General features: G+C 40.1%; 1 protein-coding gene across 1 annotated transcript in view; it reads right to left on the bottom strand.

Moving 5' to 3' along the window:
• Positions 1-19,097, bottom strand: part of rab3gap1 (RAB3 GTPase activating protein subunit 1) — a 117,973-nt gene that overhangs the window by 90,831 nt on the left and 8,045 nt on the right. Inside the window, 7 exon segments of the mRNA XM_084084560.1 lie at positions 2,047-2,120; positions 5,310-5,378; positions 7,301-7,382; positions 10,594-10,693; positions 11,619-11,707; positions 11,710-11,733; positions 11,736-11,782. Coding sequence (XP_083940686.1) covers positions 2,047-2,120; positions 5,310-5,378; positions 7,301-7,382; positions 10,594-10,693; positions 11,619-11,707; positions 11,710-11,733; positions 11,736-11,782 — 485 coding nt within the window.

The raw sequence follows: 19,097 nt of genomic DNA, 5'->3' as shown, positions 1-19,097 counted from the left end.
TAAGTGGTTAATGTAAAAAAAAAAAAATTACACAAAGATTTGGCGGACCCCCTGTAGCAACTCTGAGGAGCCCCTAGGGGTCCCGGACCCCCTGTTGAAGACCCCTGGCCTAAGTCATTTTTTAAAAGTTTTTCAGAAAAAATAAAAAACTGATCCAAAACAAAACGATACGTTTCTTAATCATTTCACCCAAAATGTTTATAACAAAGTATGACTATTAAAATAGAAATAAACAGTTATGTAACATAAGAGATTTAAATAGGTTTAAATAGGATTTAATCTGCCAAATTATTTACTGATTTAGGCAATGTTTTGGCATTTTTTTTTAATTGGCTATTTTAGCCTAAGTCACACTAGGGAGTTAGGCAAAAAATATCTTAGGCAAAAATATAATTTTCCTCAAAAAAAAGGCCATTCGTTTAGCAAGGTGATGATAAACACAGACCATTATGCCAGATTTATACTGGGCTGCACACCGTGCCGCGCACCGCAAATAGACTCAAATTGTACTTTTTCCTACACGTCAGCGTGTCGCGCTGTGACGCGTAAGCTTGTAAATCAGATATTTTTGGTGTGCAACTGAGTATAAAACCACCCTTCAGTCTTCTCCTAAGACACCGTGAGATGAAAGAACTTTTGAGACGTATAATCATATTTTCTTCATTCAATTGATCTATAATCCTCCCTATTGATCGCACATTTTAATGAAGCAGATTCTTTAATATGTGTGTTATGTTATTAGGAATGAAAAATAAGTCTGCACATGCTAACCTGCACGGTACAGGAGCAAAAAACAAGAAGGAGCAACATTTCGGTCACAGATGACCTTCTTAACCCATTAACAAGAAATGACAAAGTCATAATATACCAGCTTGCGGGAGGCTTTTTCTGCCCCAATCTGCAGCACAAAATGTAAAAGTTGTCTTTAAAATAAAATCTCAGCCATTCCAATGGCGGGGGGGGGGGGGGGGGGGAGAGAGAGAGAGAGAGAGAGAGAGAGAGAGAGAGAGAGAGAGAGAGAGAGAGAGATGCCTACTTAACATTCCATTCAAGCAGGTGGGGGGGGGGGGGGGGGGGGGGGGGGGCGCCCGTTCAGAGTATGGGAAAGGGGAAAGTATCCCCATTGGCTTAAAGGACAGCCAATCACACAAATGTGTCGAATGCAAATCTGTAATGTGTTGAAAGTAGGTCTGTCTCTTCTTAGACCAGCTTTGCAAGCTGGTAAAAACAGTAAAGCATGCTTGTCATTTACAATTTTAGCGTGGCTATGCAAAAATAGCAGATGTACAAGCTCGCCGCGCTGCAAGCTTGTACATCTGCTATTTTTGATTTTTTTTTTAAATCTTGAAAGTGATTTATTTTAATTCATTTAGAATTATTAACTCCCTGGCACAAAACATTTCCAGATGGGGGTCCGTGGCCAAATACATATCATTTAGGGGGGTCCTTGTCACCAAGTAGTTTGTGAACTACTGATTTAGAATGCGTTTGTGGAATCGGCCTCAGGTCTTAACACATTGATTGCCAAGATATTAAACATAGTTTTATATCCCCTTGCCAGCGTAATTACCTCAATCCGATGATATTCAAAGCGACATTTGTGTCCCAAAAAAAAACAAAAAAAATAGTATTTATATTCTAGGTAGGCATGTAACGATTCACTCAACACACGATACGATTCGAATCACGATACGATTTAACACAAGAAAAAATATCCAGAAAAAAAGACTCTCTTACACAAATCCAGTATTTTCTTCTCTTTATACTTTTTTTTTTACAATGCTGTGTTTTCTCTTATCCTCTTTTCAATACAGTAGCAAATGACTCAAAACTCTTCTTTTTAATCAATTCTCTCTTTTATTAAATCAATTTAAATTTTCACCAGTTTGAATCGATTTGAATCAATTTCCGATAAATATTAACATGCCTAATTGTAGGTGTGCAAAACTGTTTTTAACAGTATGTTATTAGCACAACATCCAACAGAGAAAAAAAGTGTCTCTTTCTGTGAATTATTGTTCCACACAGCGAGAGATCGAAGCTTACCCAATAAGCATTGAGGGTTTTCGGCCATTCGGACTCGCACTGACCACTGCGGTGCTTGGAGAGGGTCCAGGTCCCTGCCGGGGTCACACACAGAGAACAACATATGGTCAGATCACACTGACCATGAGAGGTGGGACCGTTCCATATCGCAGCGCCTCACCCACACTGGTCAAGGTTATAGGACACATGCGGGCCAATTCAAGCAGTCTTATGTAAGCCGAGTTAAACGTCTTATTTTGTAATGCGTGTAAATTTTGCAGATTTTGGTTTGTTACTGCTTCTACACCTTTAACCCATTAAGACCTGAGGCCCATTCTAAAAATGTTTTTTGAAAAAAAAACATAAAAAAATACGTTTTCATGATTTTTCAAAAACAGCAGATCTACAAGCTCATAGCGCGGCACTCGGTGCCGCGCTATGAGCTTGTAGATCTGCTATTTTTGAATAGCCAAAGACATCTAAAATGACACAGATGCGTTCCCGGTCAAACATGGGTTAAATAATACCAGGTGAGCACATAGCCTTACTTTTTTTCTATCCGCGAGTTGAGCAACATGAGGCGAACATTTGGCGAATATTCAACGAAAATAGCGGATCTACGGGCTCTCAAGCTTGCAAGGCAAATGTATGTGTATAGCGCATTTCGACAACAACAAGGCAACTCAATGTGCTTTGTACACAACACATCGAGCAAATAAAAACACATTAATATCATGAAAAAGGACGTTTGAATTCAGTAAAAAATATTGAAGTAGCGCCAGTACTAACGCCAGTACCAGCAGCGTGGTAGTGAGGGCGAGGATGGGGCAAGGGGTGGGAATGAATGAATGGATGGGGGTACTGGGGAAAACACAAACATTGTAAGGGTACAGTAAAGACACTGAAGACGTGATCTGTGTCATTTCAGATTTCTGCTACAACCATTTTATAGTTTCGCTATTCAAAAACAGCAGATCTACAAGCTCATAGCGCGGCACCAAAGGCAAAGATTTTCACGATTAAAAAAATATATATATATAGCAGATCTACAAGCTTGTGGCGCGGCACTCGGTGACGCGCTATGAGTTTGTAGATCTGCTATTTTTGAATAACCCAATAGCTAAAAATCTAAAACGCGTTTCCGGATTGAATAGGTTGACCCTTTAAGACCTGGAACGCGTCCGTGTCATTTTAGATTTCTCTGGGCTATTCAAAAATAGTGAAAATGTGTGCAAATCTTTGAATATGTATATTTTTAAAGCGAACATTTGTAACTCAAATCATTGCTTCTGGGGGTCCCTGGGACAAAATATTTTTAGATGGGGGTCCGTGGCCGAATACATATAATTTTGGGGGTCCTTGACATGAAAAAGTTTGAGACCCGCTGACAGCAACATAGGTTTAAAAAAAAAAAAAAAAAAACTGTTAGGATTTAGAAGACATTTTGTAGAATCGGCCTCAGGTCTAAATGGGTTAAAAGGTCCGTCCTAACTTCCAGGTCATCTCCTCTGTCCCGTCCCGTCCCCACACACACACACACACCCCTAACACCGTCTGGCACGGACAGAAATGGATGTGGGTAACGATGGAGCTATCACACCGTTGCAGGGCCTGCGGAGGAATTGTTCTGCCGTCAACAGCGGCAGGCGGCTTGGCTGCTTCGTTTTCTGTTCCCTCTGCCGTGACGTTCTCTCCAGCCTCACATCCAAACTAAAATGGCATTAACCCATTAAGACCGGGAACGCATCTATCTGTGTCATTTTAACATTTCTTTGGCTATTCACAAAAAAAGTTGCAGATATACAAGCTCGTAGCGTGGCACCGAGTGCCGTGCTATGAGCTTGTAGAAGAAATCGTGAAAAATGTGTGCAAATCTTTGATATAGTATGTACTTTTTAACTAACATTTTTGCTTCTGGGGGTCCCTGGAACTAAATATTTTGAGATGGGGGGGCGGTCCGTGGACAAATACATATCATTTTGGGGGTCCTTGACATTTTTGAGAACCACTGATATTATAGCAACATACTTTTTTCTTTTTTTTTTACTGTTTTTAGAAGACATTTATAGAATCCCCAGACGCAAAGATTTGAGTTAAAAATTTTCGCTTTAAAAAATATATATATTCAAAGATGTGCACACATTTTCACAATGTTTCAAAAAAAAAATTCAAAAAAATGTAATGTTTAAAAAAAATAGCCCAAAGAAATCTAAAATGACACAGATGCGTTCCCCCGGATTGAATGTGCTAAAAGACGTCTTTCAAACCATATCCCCAAAATGCAGCTCCTGCTTTTCTGTCTGTAACAAATAGCTTGTCACTATGAAAGTGGGCATTTCAGTAAAAGACAAAAAAAAAAAGGAGAAAAGATCTCTGCTCAATTCATTAAAGGACGACTTCACCCATTTCCAACTGATCTTCATATAGTTGGTCCTCACTATGCTCATTTATTTTAAGATGGTCCCATTTTTGTCTACGCCGGCTGTGGACAGTTCAGAAACGCGCCTACCAGTGACATCATCAATAGGGAATCCAAGCTAATAAGACACTGCAGGCTTTCTATTCTTGGAAAGATAGCATGCTTTAATGGAAGACATGGTTCTCACGTTAATACAAATAAAAAAAAGCTAATGATGATGACATCACTGGTAGGCGGGTTTCTGAAGTGTCCACAGCCGTCCTATGAGACACAGACCGAGTAGAAAAACATTGTACCATTTTATCATGAGCATTAGTGACGACCAATTATAGGTTGAAAATGGGTGAAGTCGTCCTTTAACATATTTAGACGGGGAAAGTATTTGTCTTTTTAGATTTCTTTGGCTATTCAAAAATCGTGAAAATGTGTGTAAATGTTTGTATACTGTATATATATATATTTTTTTGTAACTCAAAGCTTTGCTTCTGGGGGTCCCTGAAACAAAACATTTTGAGATGGGGGTCCGCGGCCAAATCCATGTCTAAAAATGTTTTCTAAATCCTAGCAGTATGTTGCTATATCAGTGTTTTTTCCATGTCAAGGACCCCCAAAATGATATGTATTTGGAAAAAATCTCGAATTTGTGCAAATTTTTATTATTATTTTCTTTCTTGAAACTGCAACATGTTGGTTGCTTGAAAAAGATAATAATAATACTTCAGCCACACTTTTGAACCTGTAAACGTGAGGTGTGACAAAGTGGAAGTTTGAAGTTTTCTTTGTTCCATGTTTCTCCCCTCTGAGTGCTTTATTGATGCGGTTTCACATGAAGTGCACGTTGAAGGAAGGTATGATTCACACTCACGAGTACACGTCGTTATCCACCACGATGCCTTCCGTCAGGTGAGGCCAGGTGGTCGCCAGGTGGAGCTCACTGACAGAAAAGGTGTTAAAGAAACAAAAGGGATGTGATAATTGGCTCACCTTATCCGCCAAAACACACAAGAGAGACTTACAAACATACAAGTGGGCTGATAATGACATACACTGTGAACACAGTGTTGATTTTAACAGCAAACATTGATTGAGTTTTAGTCATAGTCTTTTGAATAAAATTCAGTTTCGTTTTAGTCATATTTTAGTTACCTGAAATGTTTTATTTTTGTCTAGTTTTAGTCGACTAAATATCGTAAGGTTTTAGTCGACTGAATCTACAGTTGATTTAGTCGACTACATTTTTTAACGGTGCCAGCCGCTCTACATTTGACTATGTCTACGTGTCCGTCCGTCCGTCCGTCCGTCCGTCCGTCCGTCCGTCCGTCCGTCCGTCCGTCCGTCCGTCCGTCCGTATGTTATGTCCGTCCGTATGTTTGAACACGGCAAAGTAGCAACACATGCGCCACTTCAACATACACACACACACACACACACACACACACACACACACACACACACAGGCCAATACTGCACACATGCGCACACACACACACCCTTGACGTCCGTATGAGCACGGCGTATGAGCACGGCATTTAAACAGCTATAACTCCAGTTCGCAGCATGCTACGGAGTACAAATTTTGTACATGGACTAAAACCACCAATAGGGACGAACTGAAATTAAGTAAGCCCCGCCCCCTCTGTATTCCTATTGGCTGGGCTTTAAACAGCCGTAATTCCAGTTTGCAGCATGCCACCAAGTCCAAATTTGGTATGTGGACTTAGACCACCAATAGGGACGAACTGTAATTACTTAAGCCCCGCCCCCTCTGTGTGCCCATTGGCTGGGCTTTAAACAGCCATTATTCCAGTTTGCAGCACGCTACCAAGTACAAATTTGGTAAGTGGACTCAGACCACCAATAGGGACGAACTGAAATTAGTTAAGCCCCGCCCCAAAGGCACCGCTTCCTTCACACAGGGTGCGATTTTTTTTGGCGGGCCATGATGGCATCGAAATGATTTTCACTTGCATGCCGAAAATAGCCGATCTACAAGCTCGCTACGCGTTGTGAGCTTGTAGATCTGCTATTTTCGGTCTGTGACACCCACGCGCGCCCATGAGGACTTGTCTTAGTACTACTGGATCTCTTCTCCACTCGACCCTCCCTAACATTTTAGTCTATTTTTATTTGTTGATGAAATTGTCAATACATTTAGTCATAGTTTTAGTCATCATAGCTTAGTTTTTATCAGCGGTGTAAAGTAACTAAGTACATTTACTCAAGTACTGTACACAATGTTGAGGTACTTTTACTTTACTGGAGTGTTTTCAATTGTCTATACTTCTACTCCACTACATCTCAAAGGCAAATATTGTACTTTTACTCCACTACAATTATTTGAAACTTTAGTTATTAGTTACTTTGCAGATATAAATGATTATATTATAAAACATACATTAACCACTTTATCCCCATTTTATACAGTTATCTACTGGTACTAGATAACTTAATTATGTAGGGAAATAATTGTTTAATTGTTTTTTTTACAAGACTGACAGCATACAGACACTGTCTGCTTGATTTAAAAAATTACAAAGATTTTTTGCTCTGCCTCCTCATCTAAAAACAGAGTCGGCGGTCTGCTATTTTGAAACACTTTAGTACTTTCACTTTTGGTACTTTAAGTACATTTTGATACCAATACTTTTGTACTTTTACTCAAGTAAATTTTTAATTCCGGACTTTTACATGTAACAGAGTACTTCTGCATTGCAGTATTGATACTTTTAAAGTAAAACATTTGAGTACTTATTTCCACCACTGGTTTTTATTCAGTTTTCATAAGTGAAAGAAGGTCAACAGACATTTTTCATCATAGTTTTAGTCAACAAAGTCAACACTGATGACTGCGTTTACCTGACTGGGTCCTCGCAGGCGCCGAACGGAAGCTTGCCGAACTCCACCCCTCCCACCTCTCCACCCAGGAGAGCGTCAAAGTCTGTTGGAGCAAAATATTCAAAAATGAACTTTTTCTATATCATCTTGGGCTAGACTTCAATTCACGTATACCCAAAAGCAGTGGTTCTTAAACCTTTTTCGTGCCAAGGACCCCCCACATTGATATGTATGTGGCCACAGACCCCCACCTGAAAATGCGCTGTGCCCGGGACCCCCAGAAGAGAAAATATATGTTAAAAATGTTCGCCTCTTAACACATTTCACGCCAGAGTTTAATATTATAATGTACTCACCAGTGCCAGCGATTTATTGTTGTTTTTTTTGTTTTTTTTTACGTCGCCACAGACCTCGCTAAATACCTTAAGATCGCGCGTTAAACTGTTTGTAGACACACAGGGTAGCTGTGTGAGTGGCCCAGAGAAGACCGTTTCCATCGGCGACATTCCATTTTGCAGTCGTCGCGGTTTTTGTTAAACAGCGTTCAGCGAGGAGAAAAAAAACTCTGAGATAATGGCGGATTAGGGGAAGATTTAGAGCGGCGGCGGATGGGAACGAAAATCTCCGGATACGGATATTTCCATATCCGGGTGTGCTACAATGAAATGTGTCACTGCGAGGGAGGCCTACAATGAAATGTGTCACTGCGAGGGAGGCCTACAATGAAATGTGTCACCGCGAGGGAGGCCTACAATGAAATGTGTCACTGCGAGAAAAAAAGACCACTTTGCGTAGAACTACGCGACTGGCACGCTGCGCAATTATTTAGGTTCGCGTAGAACTACGCGCAATGTGTTAAAGAAACTGATTTGAAGGTATGCTCACATTTACATTTTTTTCAAAAATAGCAGATATACAAGCTCATAGCACGGCTATGAGCTTCTATATCTGCTTTTTTTTATTATGACATTTTTTTTCAAATCTTTAGCTTGAATATATATATATTTTTAAAAGTGAACATTTGTAACTCAAATCTTTGCTTCTGAGGATTCTACAAATGTCTTCTAAATCGTTTTAAACATTTATTTGTCTTCTGACCCCCCCCCCCCACACACACACACACACACACACACACACACACACACACACACTCAAAATATGTTGTTCCAGGGACCCACAAAAGCAAAGATTTGAGTTTCAACGCTATAGATAAGAGCTATAAATCTGCTATTTTTGAATAGGCAAATACATCTAAAAGTGACACAGATGCGTTCTTGGATTGAATGGGATAACCCTGGTGTCCCTATGTTGGGCATGAACTGTTAGGCGCAACCATTTAAAAAATAATAGCTGATCTACATCTACAAGCACACAACGGGTTGCTGCTACATGTTGAGCAGCTTGTATGCAGATCATCTATTTTTCACACATTTCTGAATAGGGGTTAAGTGGTAACATAAAACATGAAATAAAGAGCACCTTTCAGAGTCGTACGTATATATATCTTTGCTTCGGGGCTAATCTCAAATCTTCACACTGAAATCAACAAAGTGCAAATTGATGATGGATCTATGATCTTTTTCCTTTAACCCTTTGAGACCGGGAACACATCTGTGTGTAATTTTTAGATTCCTTTGGCTATTCAAAAATAGCAGATGTACAAGCTCATAGCACGGCACCGAGTGCCGCGCTATGAGCTTGTAGATCTGCTATTTTTGAAAAATCTCTATATATATATTTTTTTTTTTAAGCGAACATTTGTACCGGTAACTCAAATCTTTGCTTCTGGGGGATTCTACAAATGTCTTCTAAATCTTAACAATTTTCTGAAAAAAAAACATATGTTGCTATATACTGTAGTATCAGTGCAGCTTAAAACCAAAATCAAGGACCCCCAAAATGATATGTATTTGCCTGCGGACCCCCATCTGAAAATATGTTGCTCAACGGACCCCCAGAAGCAAAGATTTGAAGATAAAGATGTTCGCCTGGAAAAAATATAGACATTCAAAGATTTGCTAAATAAATTCACAAATTTTCAAAAAAATAGCAGATCTACAAGTTCATAGCGGATAAAGTGGTTACACAAGATGCGTTCCCGGTTTGAATGGGCTAAGCTCAAGGCTCCAAATTGACCTCACCTCCCACTTCAACCCAGAGGCATTGACACGGCACACATGTAAATATAAACGTGTATATATATATATATATATATACATACATACAGTGTATACTCTCTATACAGTACACACAGATGTGCTTGACCCCCGAGGGCGCCTCCGCCTTCTTCACAAACGCTCTCAGAAGCTCAAGCATCTCTTTGCTTCGCTAAGAGCCCCCCTGGGGAGCTAGCGCTTAGCTGTGGCAAGAAGCCACTGGTGAGATTTTCGGTTCAGAGAACACAAGACTATATTATATCAGTAACCACAAGACGTTAGCGATGCATAAGGAAAGGGATGTTACGCGTGTAAAAACCTAATTTACGCTTCCGGCGCGCGGATAAAAAAATAACAGACCTACTAGCTCAACGCGACGCTTCGCGGATGCAACGCGTTGCAAGCGTGTAGGTCGGGCAAAAGTATGAATGGGGCTTAAATGTTTAACTGTTTCGGCGTGTTAAAGAAACACCGTATCCCGCTGAATTGCTGAACACAAGCACACGAAGGCGACGCTGCGTTCTGTCTTTGCCGGGGGAAGGGTGGGTGTATCTCTCTGTATTCACAGTGGAGTGTTATTGGCAGGCACCATCATGGCTTGCTGTGCTGTGTGAGCGCTGTTGCCAGATTCTGTGAGAGAAATACGCACGCAGGTCTATGAAAACGAGCCCGAAAGTAGCACACTAGAAACACTCCATTTTGGTTCCCAAATGGCCCTTATGGTGGGTGTGTAACTCTGAGAGTGTACAAATGGAACCAAATGGAAACCAAATTTGTACACTCTCAGAGTTATAGGGGTCCTTCAAAATAAGACAACCACTATGCCACACTAAATGGAACAGAGCCTTAATTAGTATTATTGGTAACACCTGTGAAGGAAGGTTGTGAGCTTGTAGATCGGCTATTTTCAATAGAAAATCTTGGATCATTTGAACATTTTTTCAACACACCTTGACATGAACAGTTTGAGAACCACTGGTTATAAACCACATTAGGAAACAAGCCCAAATAAGCAACTACACTTTAGAAACAAGGCCCCAAAAAAAACGCAACCACCAATATTTACAAGCGACTTTACATTAAAAAAAACAATGCCCAAAGTGGCTTATAATAAGCAAGACATGGCAACGCTGGCGGTGGGGCTGGTCCAGTACCTACCTGGAGGCTGCTGTGGCCAGGAGTACTGCTGCCAGTCCTGGAGGACGTAAGTGAAACGGATGGCTATGTTGATGGGGGGCAGCGGGGTCAGGGGACAGCCCTGACGGAGACCACAAGAGACATATGAGAGAGAGACATAGACACAGAGAGAGAGAGAGAGAGAGAGAGAACATTGGAAGAGGAGTTTAAGTCAGTGATTCTCAACCAGTGGTCCCCAGCTAAATGATGGAGAGTTGGTAACCAAATGGACCCTTATAGATCTTAAACTCTTGAGAGCGTGAAATGAAACCAAATGGACCCTTACGGGTCCATTTGGTTTCATTTCACGCTCTCAAGAGTTACATTTTTGTTAAACATCAGCATTACTTCATTTACAAGTAGTAACACCATTAGAGAATGTAGAAGAATTGTTATTTTGATCAACGTTTGCCCTGTTATGTCTCCTATTGGTACCAACATCAATACAGCATGTGGAATTTGGACAAAATCTTATCCAACAATAACAAAATATTAAGTTTTGGGTCTTAAGAGTCTAAATCTCATCAAATGGCATGGCTCAAATGCTGAATAAATAAGGGACCTTGATATGAAAGGGTTGAAACAAGTGACAATTAAGGACTTTTAAGACCTTTCTAATACCTCAAAAAGGAAAAGAAAAAGAAAAGAAAAAAATCCCATTACTGCATTTAAAAGTAATCATACTGTAGTAACTATAATAACAGGCTCACAAGCTTGTAAATCGGCTATTTTCACAATATTTATCTGTGGTCAAACTAAATGTAATGCCGCAACTTTTATGCCAACACTTTTTTTGGGGGAGGGGGTCGGGCCTAAAAAGGTTGAGAACCACTGGTATACAGTAGGAAACTATACTGACAGCAATGTCTTCGAAGTGGAAACCAGTTGGGAAAACAAAGTACCCTCTGCGGAAAAAAAAAAACACGTCTCTGCCGCACTGACCGGGCCGCAAGATGTACATATGCACCTCCTCGTACTTCTTCTGTTGTTGACACACTAGTACTCACTATCTTTGACTTGAAGATGTCCAGCAGGCCAGACAGGTGGTTGTACTGGCTGGGCACCTTGCGGAGGTGGACCATCTCAAAGTCGGCGGCACGCCGGGGCCCTGGCACTCCCCGCGTACATCCGCCTCCACTTCTGCTGGATCTGCACAAACATCGGCACCTGGCTGTGTGTGAGAGAGAGAGAGAGAGAGAGAGAGAGAGAGAGAGAGAGAGAGAGAGAGAGAGGAGAGAGGAGAGAGAGAGAGAGAGAGAGAGAGAGAGAGAGAGAGAAGAGAGAGAGAGAGAGAGAGAGAGAGAGAGAGAGAGAGAGAGAGAGAGAGAGAGAGAGAGAGAGGAGAGAGAGAGAGAAGAGAGACAGAGACAGAGACAGAGACAGAGAAAGAGAGAGAGAGAGAGAGAGAGAAAAAGAGAGAAAAAGAGAGAGAAAGAGAGAGAAAGACAGACAGACAGACAGACAGACAGACAGAGAGAGACAGAGAGAGAGACAGAGAGAGAGAAAGAGAGAGAGAGAAAGAGAGAGAGAGAAAGAGAGAGGTAGACAGGGGGGGGCATTAATAAAAAGTCGCGGAAGGAAGCCTATGTCAGGTGTTTCTGTTGGATGCCGGGGCGGTCGAGGGGCCCGGAGCAGGCTCTCGCTCCCTCTCTCTCTTAAATGAGTGGTTCTACCACAGCTACACAGTGCCACCGGGTGGACGACGGGGGGACTGTGTGTTAATAAAAAAATGTGAGGTTCATAAATGGTAAATAATGCATAATGATAAGTAGCATCAGATTCTCAATGTCCCCACAGCTCTGACACACGGATAAATATCACCCCCGTTTCTCTTGTAGTAGAATTTAAAAAACACACGTCTTGTCCAAGAGAGAGAGAGGTTAAAGGATTGTTTTCCTACCAAATGCAAAACAATTATTTGCATATTCACTACAAAACAACAACAAACAAGTTTGTCAACATATCGTGTGCCAGAAGTTTATTAAAATAGGGTACATCCAGTGCCAGCATATCTTCCATCCACTTACGTTGATATGTTTCGTGCTGTAGAAGCCCCCGACGAGGAAGTGCATGTAAACAAAGCGTGCGTACGAGGCGGCGGAGGGTTCCGACTAACGCCTGGAACAACAATATTTCTTACGCGATCCTCCATTGCAGAGTGATCGCCGATCGAAAACGTCTCACTTCCACCACGTTAAAAAGAAATAGGAGATATTAAGCTTTTAGTCAAGGAGATAACATTGGAGCGGACGAACGGAAGCATTTTTGACATGGATCCACATCCGGCCTCTCCTTCTTAGAGACTCCTTGGATGATCCCAAAGTTTCGTTAGAGCGCCCCACGTGGGAAAAATATATATTTAAAAAATGGGCCAAAAACGGTCCGGACCGTTTATGGCACATAACGCATAGCTTCTCAAAAACGGTCCGGACCGTTTTTGGCACACAATGTGTTAAATGAGTTTTTTCCCCAGCCATTTTGTTTTGCTCCAGTCAGTCAGCAGCGGTGTGACTCCCATGCCGTGAACTACAATACCCAGAAGCCTCAGGGGGGGGGGGGGGGCTGAGGCCTAGGTTGACCTTGGCTTTCTCTACACGCTGAGCTGCTTGCTTGCTGTCTGTCCACACAAGCCTCGCTGCCAGGAACTGTGCAGTTGCCATGGTTACCCAGTGACCGAATGCAATAGCGATGCCACTGTTAAAGTGTTCTTTCCCGCCCACCGCTTTTCTATTTTTAAAAAGGCGGCTGGTGTAAATAATAAGTATGCAGGAGGAAAAAGGAGGGAAACAGGGGGCTTCATCATCGCTCGCTCCCCAATCAACAATAACAGTTTTTCAAAGCAGTCCGTGATTACTAAACTGTAATCACTTCTACTGATACACTGGGAACATTTCATCAGAGCCAGAGTACGCAAACCATAATAACAGGATTATAAAACAATGGTGTAGTTTCACTGAGGCCAACTCGTTTAAAATGCATCTTCTCTGGATGTCTCTCTGTGTAATTATTAAAGACTGGCCCCTAATCAGGTTCCCTTGTTAATGAGTCCATTAATTAAAACCCCGGTGCTGACCAAAGATCCGGTTGCTAATTTAGCATGATTACAGACCGCTCACCTTACTGTAGCAGCAGGGTGGTGTTACCCGGAATACTGTTGCCTAGCACAGCGGTTCTCAACCTTTACAGGCCGCGACCCCCCCCCCCCCCCCAAAATAATCATATTTGAACCCCATCCTGGCGAATTGTAGACATTATTACGTTTAGTTTAACTCGGTTCCACAGATAAATATGCACATCTCGTTGTAAAGTGTGTTCTGTCCGTGACGTCAGCTGTGGCGATGTCCATGACGCACTGTCCAAGTCTCGGGCAGTGTTGATTTTGACAGCACATTTTGATTTAGTTTTAGTCATAGTCTTTTGAATAAAATTCCACTTAGTTTTAGTCATATTTTAGTCATCTGAAATGTTTACGTTTTAGTCTAGTTTAGTCTAGTCTAAGATTTTAGTCGACTAAAATGTATGTTGGCCTTGATGGCGTCGTAATGGCTGATTTTACACTTGGTTGCTTGCTGAAAATAGCCGATCTACAAGCTCACAACGAGCTTGTGAGCTTGTAGATCTGCTATTTTCAGAGAGCAACACCCACGTACAACCAAACATACAATGACTTGTCCTTTAGTTCTACTGGATCTCTTCTCCACTAGTCCCTCACTAACATTTGCATCTAGTTTTTATTTGTTGACAACATTGTCAATATATTTAGTCATAGTTTTAGTCATCGTAGCTTAGCTTTTATTTCGTTTTAGTCAGTGAAAAAAAAGGTAGTCGGCGAACATTTTTCGCCATAGTTTTATTTGACGAAATCAACACTGGTCTCGGGTAACCTAGATCGAGCCAAGCCTGCTTCTTGTATGGGAATCTCGGACGGCCCCATATATGGGTACCTTGTATATGGTCTTTGTTCCATGGTTAGGTCGAATCCTCTCCAACACACGTGATGTGTTTTGAGCTTGTAGATCGGCTATTTTCAAGATTTTAAAAAAAAATTATGAAAATACAGTATATGAACTTTTTTTAAACATGGAAATGATTATGACGATTATGCAAAAAATAAATTAGCGATCATCTCAAATCATTGCGATTAAGTGATTATGTAATAATTGTGACAGGCCTAGGTATTGCAAGTGGGCCCCCACCAAAACCAATATCAGAGACCATAAAATGGCCGAGACGGCAGCATTTATGAACACATAACCAGATAAAGCACGAAAGCAACCCAAAAAAAATAGAGTGAAAAATGAAGTTAGAGTAACTGCAAAGTCAGTATTCATTACATAAGCACTCACTCACAGACAGCATCAGAGATGAAGACGGTATAGTCAACAACGTAGAAAGGTCATTGAGTTCGTCTCCCAAAATCCTTTGCAATCGTTTTGAACTCGCCAAGAAAGACCGGCAATTTCTATTTTCATTCCACAAAGATATCAAAACCAAGAGAACATTACTTTTATGTTGTCTAATTTAATTTAATGAGGGTCTTCGAGACAGATGGCAAAATCAACTCCTGTGACCATAGACAGCAACTAACGAGATTTACAAAAAAATAAAAATAAAAGAACTGCACAGTTATTAGGCAGGCTAATGGACATCACAGAATTGGTGGTAGGGTAGTGTGAGAATATTAACTCATTAAGACCAAGAAAAGCATCTGTCATTTTAGATTTGAACCACTTTAAACATTATTTTATACTTTGGCTATTCAAAAATAGCAGATATACAAGCTCATAGCGCGACACTCGGTGCCGTGCTATGAGCTTGTAGATCTGCTATTTTTTTTAAATTATGAAAAGTTTGTGCAAACTTTTTGAAAAAAAAAAAGATATATATATATTTTATACACTAGCAATAGAGACTTCATGTTAATATGCCACAGATAAAGGACCACACATGCAGTTACTGTAGTTGGAACAAACTTTCTGACTCCTGGATAAAACTTAAAACGTGTTTTCTCATTGCTGCCTTTATTAAAATGTTAAGCCTGCCCTGATTAATATTCAGCACATGTTTCTTACAAAATGCTGAATTTGAAATTGTGTCTCTTCTTTGATTCTGATTTGTTTTCCTCTATTTTATTCATGTTATTGTTGATGGGTTAAAGTTCCAATGACTGATTTCAATTACTGTGTGGGTTGTAGAGTCCCACGAGAGAAACCTCTGGTGTAGATGAGGTTGAGAGTGTCGTAATCCTAGCTTTGTTAGCCCATTAAGACCTGGATTGCATCTGTGTCATTTTTTTTATTTGAGCTAAAAAAGAATTATTTTACACTTTGGCTATTCAAAAATAGCATATATACAAGCTCATAGCGCGGCACTCGGTGAGCTTGTAGATCTGCTATTTTTAGAAAATCTTTGAATATATATTTTCTTAAGCAAACATTTGTAATCTTTGCTTCTGGGGGTCTCTGGAACAACATATTTTGAGTTGGGGATCCGCGGCCAAATACATATCATTTTGGGGGTCCTTGACATGAAAAAGTTTGAGAACCACTGATATAGAAACATAAGTTTTTTCAAAAAACGGTTAGGATTTAGAAGACATTTTGTAGAATCGGAACCTCAGGCCTTAATGGGTTAGAGTCCTCCCCTAGTGTTGTGGATTCAAGTCATAGAACTAATACAATAAACACGAATCTGGTTTAATATTGTGTGTGCTCAACTCCCATAACTATGTGAGTTAGATAGAATCCCATGTGTTGTACAACCATGCAGTGGTGGGGAAAAAAATGTTTTTACTTAAGTAAAAGTATCAATACTGCAATGTAGAAATACTCTGTTACAAGTAAAAGTCCGGAATTCAAAATTGACTTGAGTGAAAGTACAAAAGTAGTGGCATCAAAATGCACTTAAAGTACCAAAAGTAGAAAGTACTCATTATGCAGAATGTCCCATTTCACATGTTTTCAAATGTATAAAAGTCTTTTGAAAATAGCAGATCTACAAGCTCACAATGGGTCGCATCGCGACCCATTGTGAGCTTGTAGATCGGCTATTTTCAAATGGCCGAAATGTATATAGGGCTGAAGTGGGTAATGTATGTTTTGTAATAATAATAAAAATCTACAAAATAACTAGAAACACAAATAATAGTGGAGTAAAAGTATAATTTTTGCCTCTGAGATGTAGTGGAGTAGAAGTAAAAGTACTGAAAATTGGAAATACTCCAGTAAAGTAAAGATACCTCAACATTGTAATTAAGCACAGTAACTTGAGTAAATGTACTTAGTTACTTTACATCACTGCAACCAGGTTTGGAGTCTAGCTGGTAGTGTGGTTTTGAGTCCCAGAATTTCATTTATCTTCCTACCTTTAAATTCCTGTTTCATGCTTCCCCTGCCTAACGTGGACATACATGACATTTTAAGTCTATTGAGATGTCATGTCGTGAAAACAGCTTTTAGTGAGATAGAAGCAGGTAATAGTCTTCTATAGTGACGATGGCCTAAATCAAGGTGCAAGACTGCTACGGCGCACCATGTATGGATTGTACTTTTGACCTTTTTGTTAAATACCAGCCTCTGTAGCCATTAGGAAAAAACAGCCACGCCTAATTGTGAATATAAGCCGAAATCAGGCAAGCCATAGCAACTTAACTACATACTGTGACTGTGTCTGTGGACACATGATCTATAAACATGTGATTTTTCCATACTGGGCGTAAGACATGCTACTTACTGTATATGCATGCTATTATTAGCCACGCTTTTGCAGATCACAGTGAACCTCACAGTAAGGGACTTGGTCTATAAGCCAGGGGTGCCCAGACCGGGAATGCACCTGTGTAACCACTTTAGGCAAGTTTTATACTTTGGCTATTCAAAAATAGAGCTTGTAGATCTGCTATTTATGAAAAATCGTGAAAATGTGTGCAAATCTTTGAGTATTATATTTTTTTAAAGCGCACATTTTGAACTCAAATCTTTGCTTCTGGGGGTCCCTGGAAATCAATATTTTGAGCTGGGGGTCGGCAGCCAAATACATATCATTTTGGGGGTCGTTGACATGAAAAGACTTTGAGAACCACTGATATTATAGCAAGTAGCAACATACGTTTTTTTTTTTTAAATAACTGTTTTAGAAGACATTTGTAGAATCCCCCAGAAGCAACGATTTGAGTTAAAATGTTCACTTTAAAAATATATACATATTCATACTAAAGTTGAGCTTGTATATCTGCTATTTTTGAATAGCCAAAGAAATCTTAAAATGACACAGATGCGTTCCCGCTCTTAACTCATTCAGTGCCTGACTTATTTCTGGTTGTGTTGTCCCAGTGCCAGAGCCAAAAAAAAGTGCTTAGGAGCCGAGATACAGCCTTTTTCAGTAAGAAGTTAAACAAGAAGTGAATGGAGCAGCAAATTTTCAAATCATGATATCTTGGGTTCTGAGTAAAACATTATTATTTTTTTTTTTTTATTACTTCTTAGACGTCACGTGCGATCTGGGCTTAACAATGGCGATTTTTTTTATGACGTTTTAAACATGTGGCACTGAATGAGTTAATGGGTTAAAAAGGATGTGTTTCACTGGTTTATTTCAAAACTGGCCTGAAAAACATCTATCAGGATACAGTATACCACAAAGGGGAGGTACATGTAAATTCCCATAGAAAGGATCGTTGAGGTTGATGATATGCATTATCGTGTTCATTTGTATTCTATGTTGATGAATTGAATACATAGGACCACAATGCAAACAAGTCCCCATGACTGGATACAGTCCACTAAGGGGTCCAATCCGGCCCACGGGATGATTTGGGGAGAAGAAGAAATATTAGAAATGTGATTGGATAAGTTGAATCACTTGCGACACACGCTGACTTCTATGGAAACCAAATGAGTGAAATCAGTGGTGGCCGTCTGGCTCTAGTTGAGTACTATAGGTACTTAAAGGGATATTTCACTTTCAAAAACATTTTTGGTCATTTTATGGTCTAGTCAGGCTTTTGTGAACCCCCCAGACTGTTTTTAAGTTGCTTGATTCAGTATTTAGATATTTGATATTCATTTTATCAGCCACGCCCCCTTCCTATGCAAACCCATTATAACTTCAAACTCCATTTTTAACCCGTTTAACCATCAAAAACACCCGTCCTTGGTTCTGGTGACTCACGCTACCCTCCTAATGCGTGAGAGGGCCGTGTTTTTTTTATAACTTTTTTCATTTATTTTTTATATATATTTTTTGTATTTAATTTTTTCATTTTCCAAAAAAAAATATTAAAAATAAATGAAAAAAGTTATCAAAAAAACACGGCCCTCTCACGCATTAGGAGGGCAGGGTGAGTCACCAGAACCAAGGACGGGTGTTTTTGATGGTTAAACGGGTTAAAAATGGAGTTTGAAGTTATAATTGGTTTGTATAGGAAGGGGGCGTGGCTGATAAAATGAATATCAAATATCTAAATACTGAATCAAGCAACTTAAAAA

This window comes from Gymnoscopelus microlampas (genome assembly GCF_963454915.1).
Source record: "Gymnoscopelus microlampas genome assembly, chromosome: 17".
In the NCBI taxonomy this organism is placed as follows: domain Eukaryota; kingdom Metazoa; phylum Chordata; class Actinopteri; order Myctophiformes; family Myctophidae; genus Gymnoscopelus; species Gymnoscopelus microlampas.
Note: the sequence above shows the minus strand (reverse complement) of the source record. Positions and strands in the feature narration are given on the sequence as shown.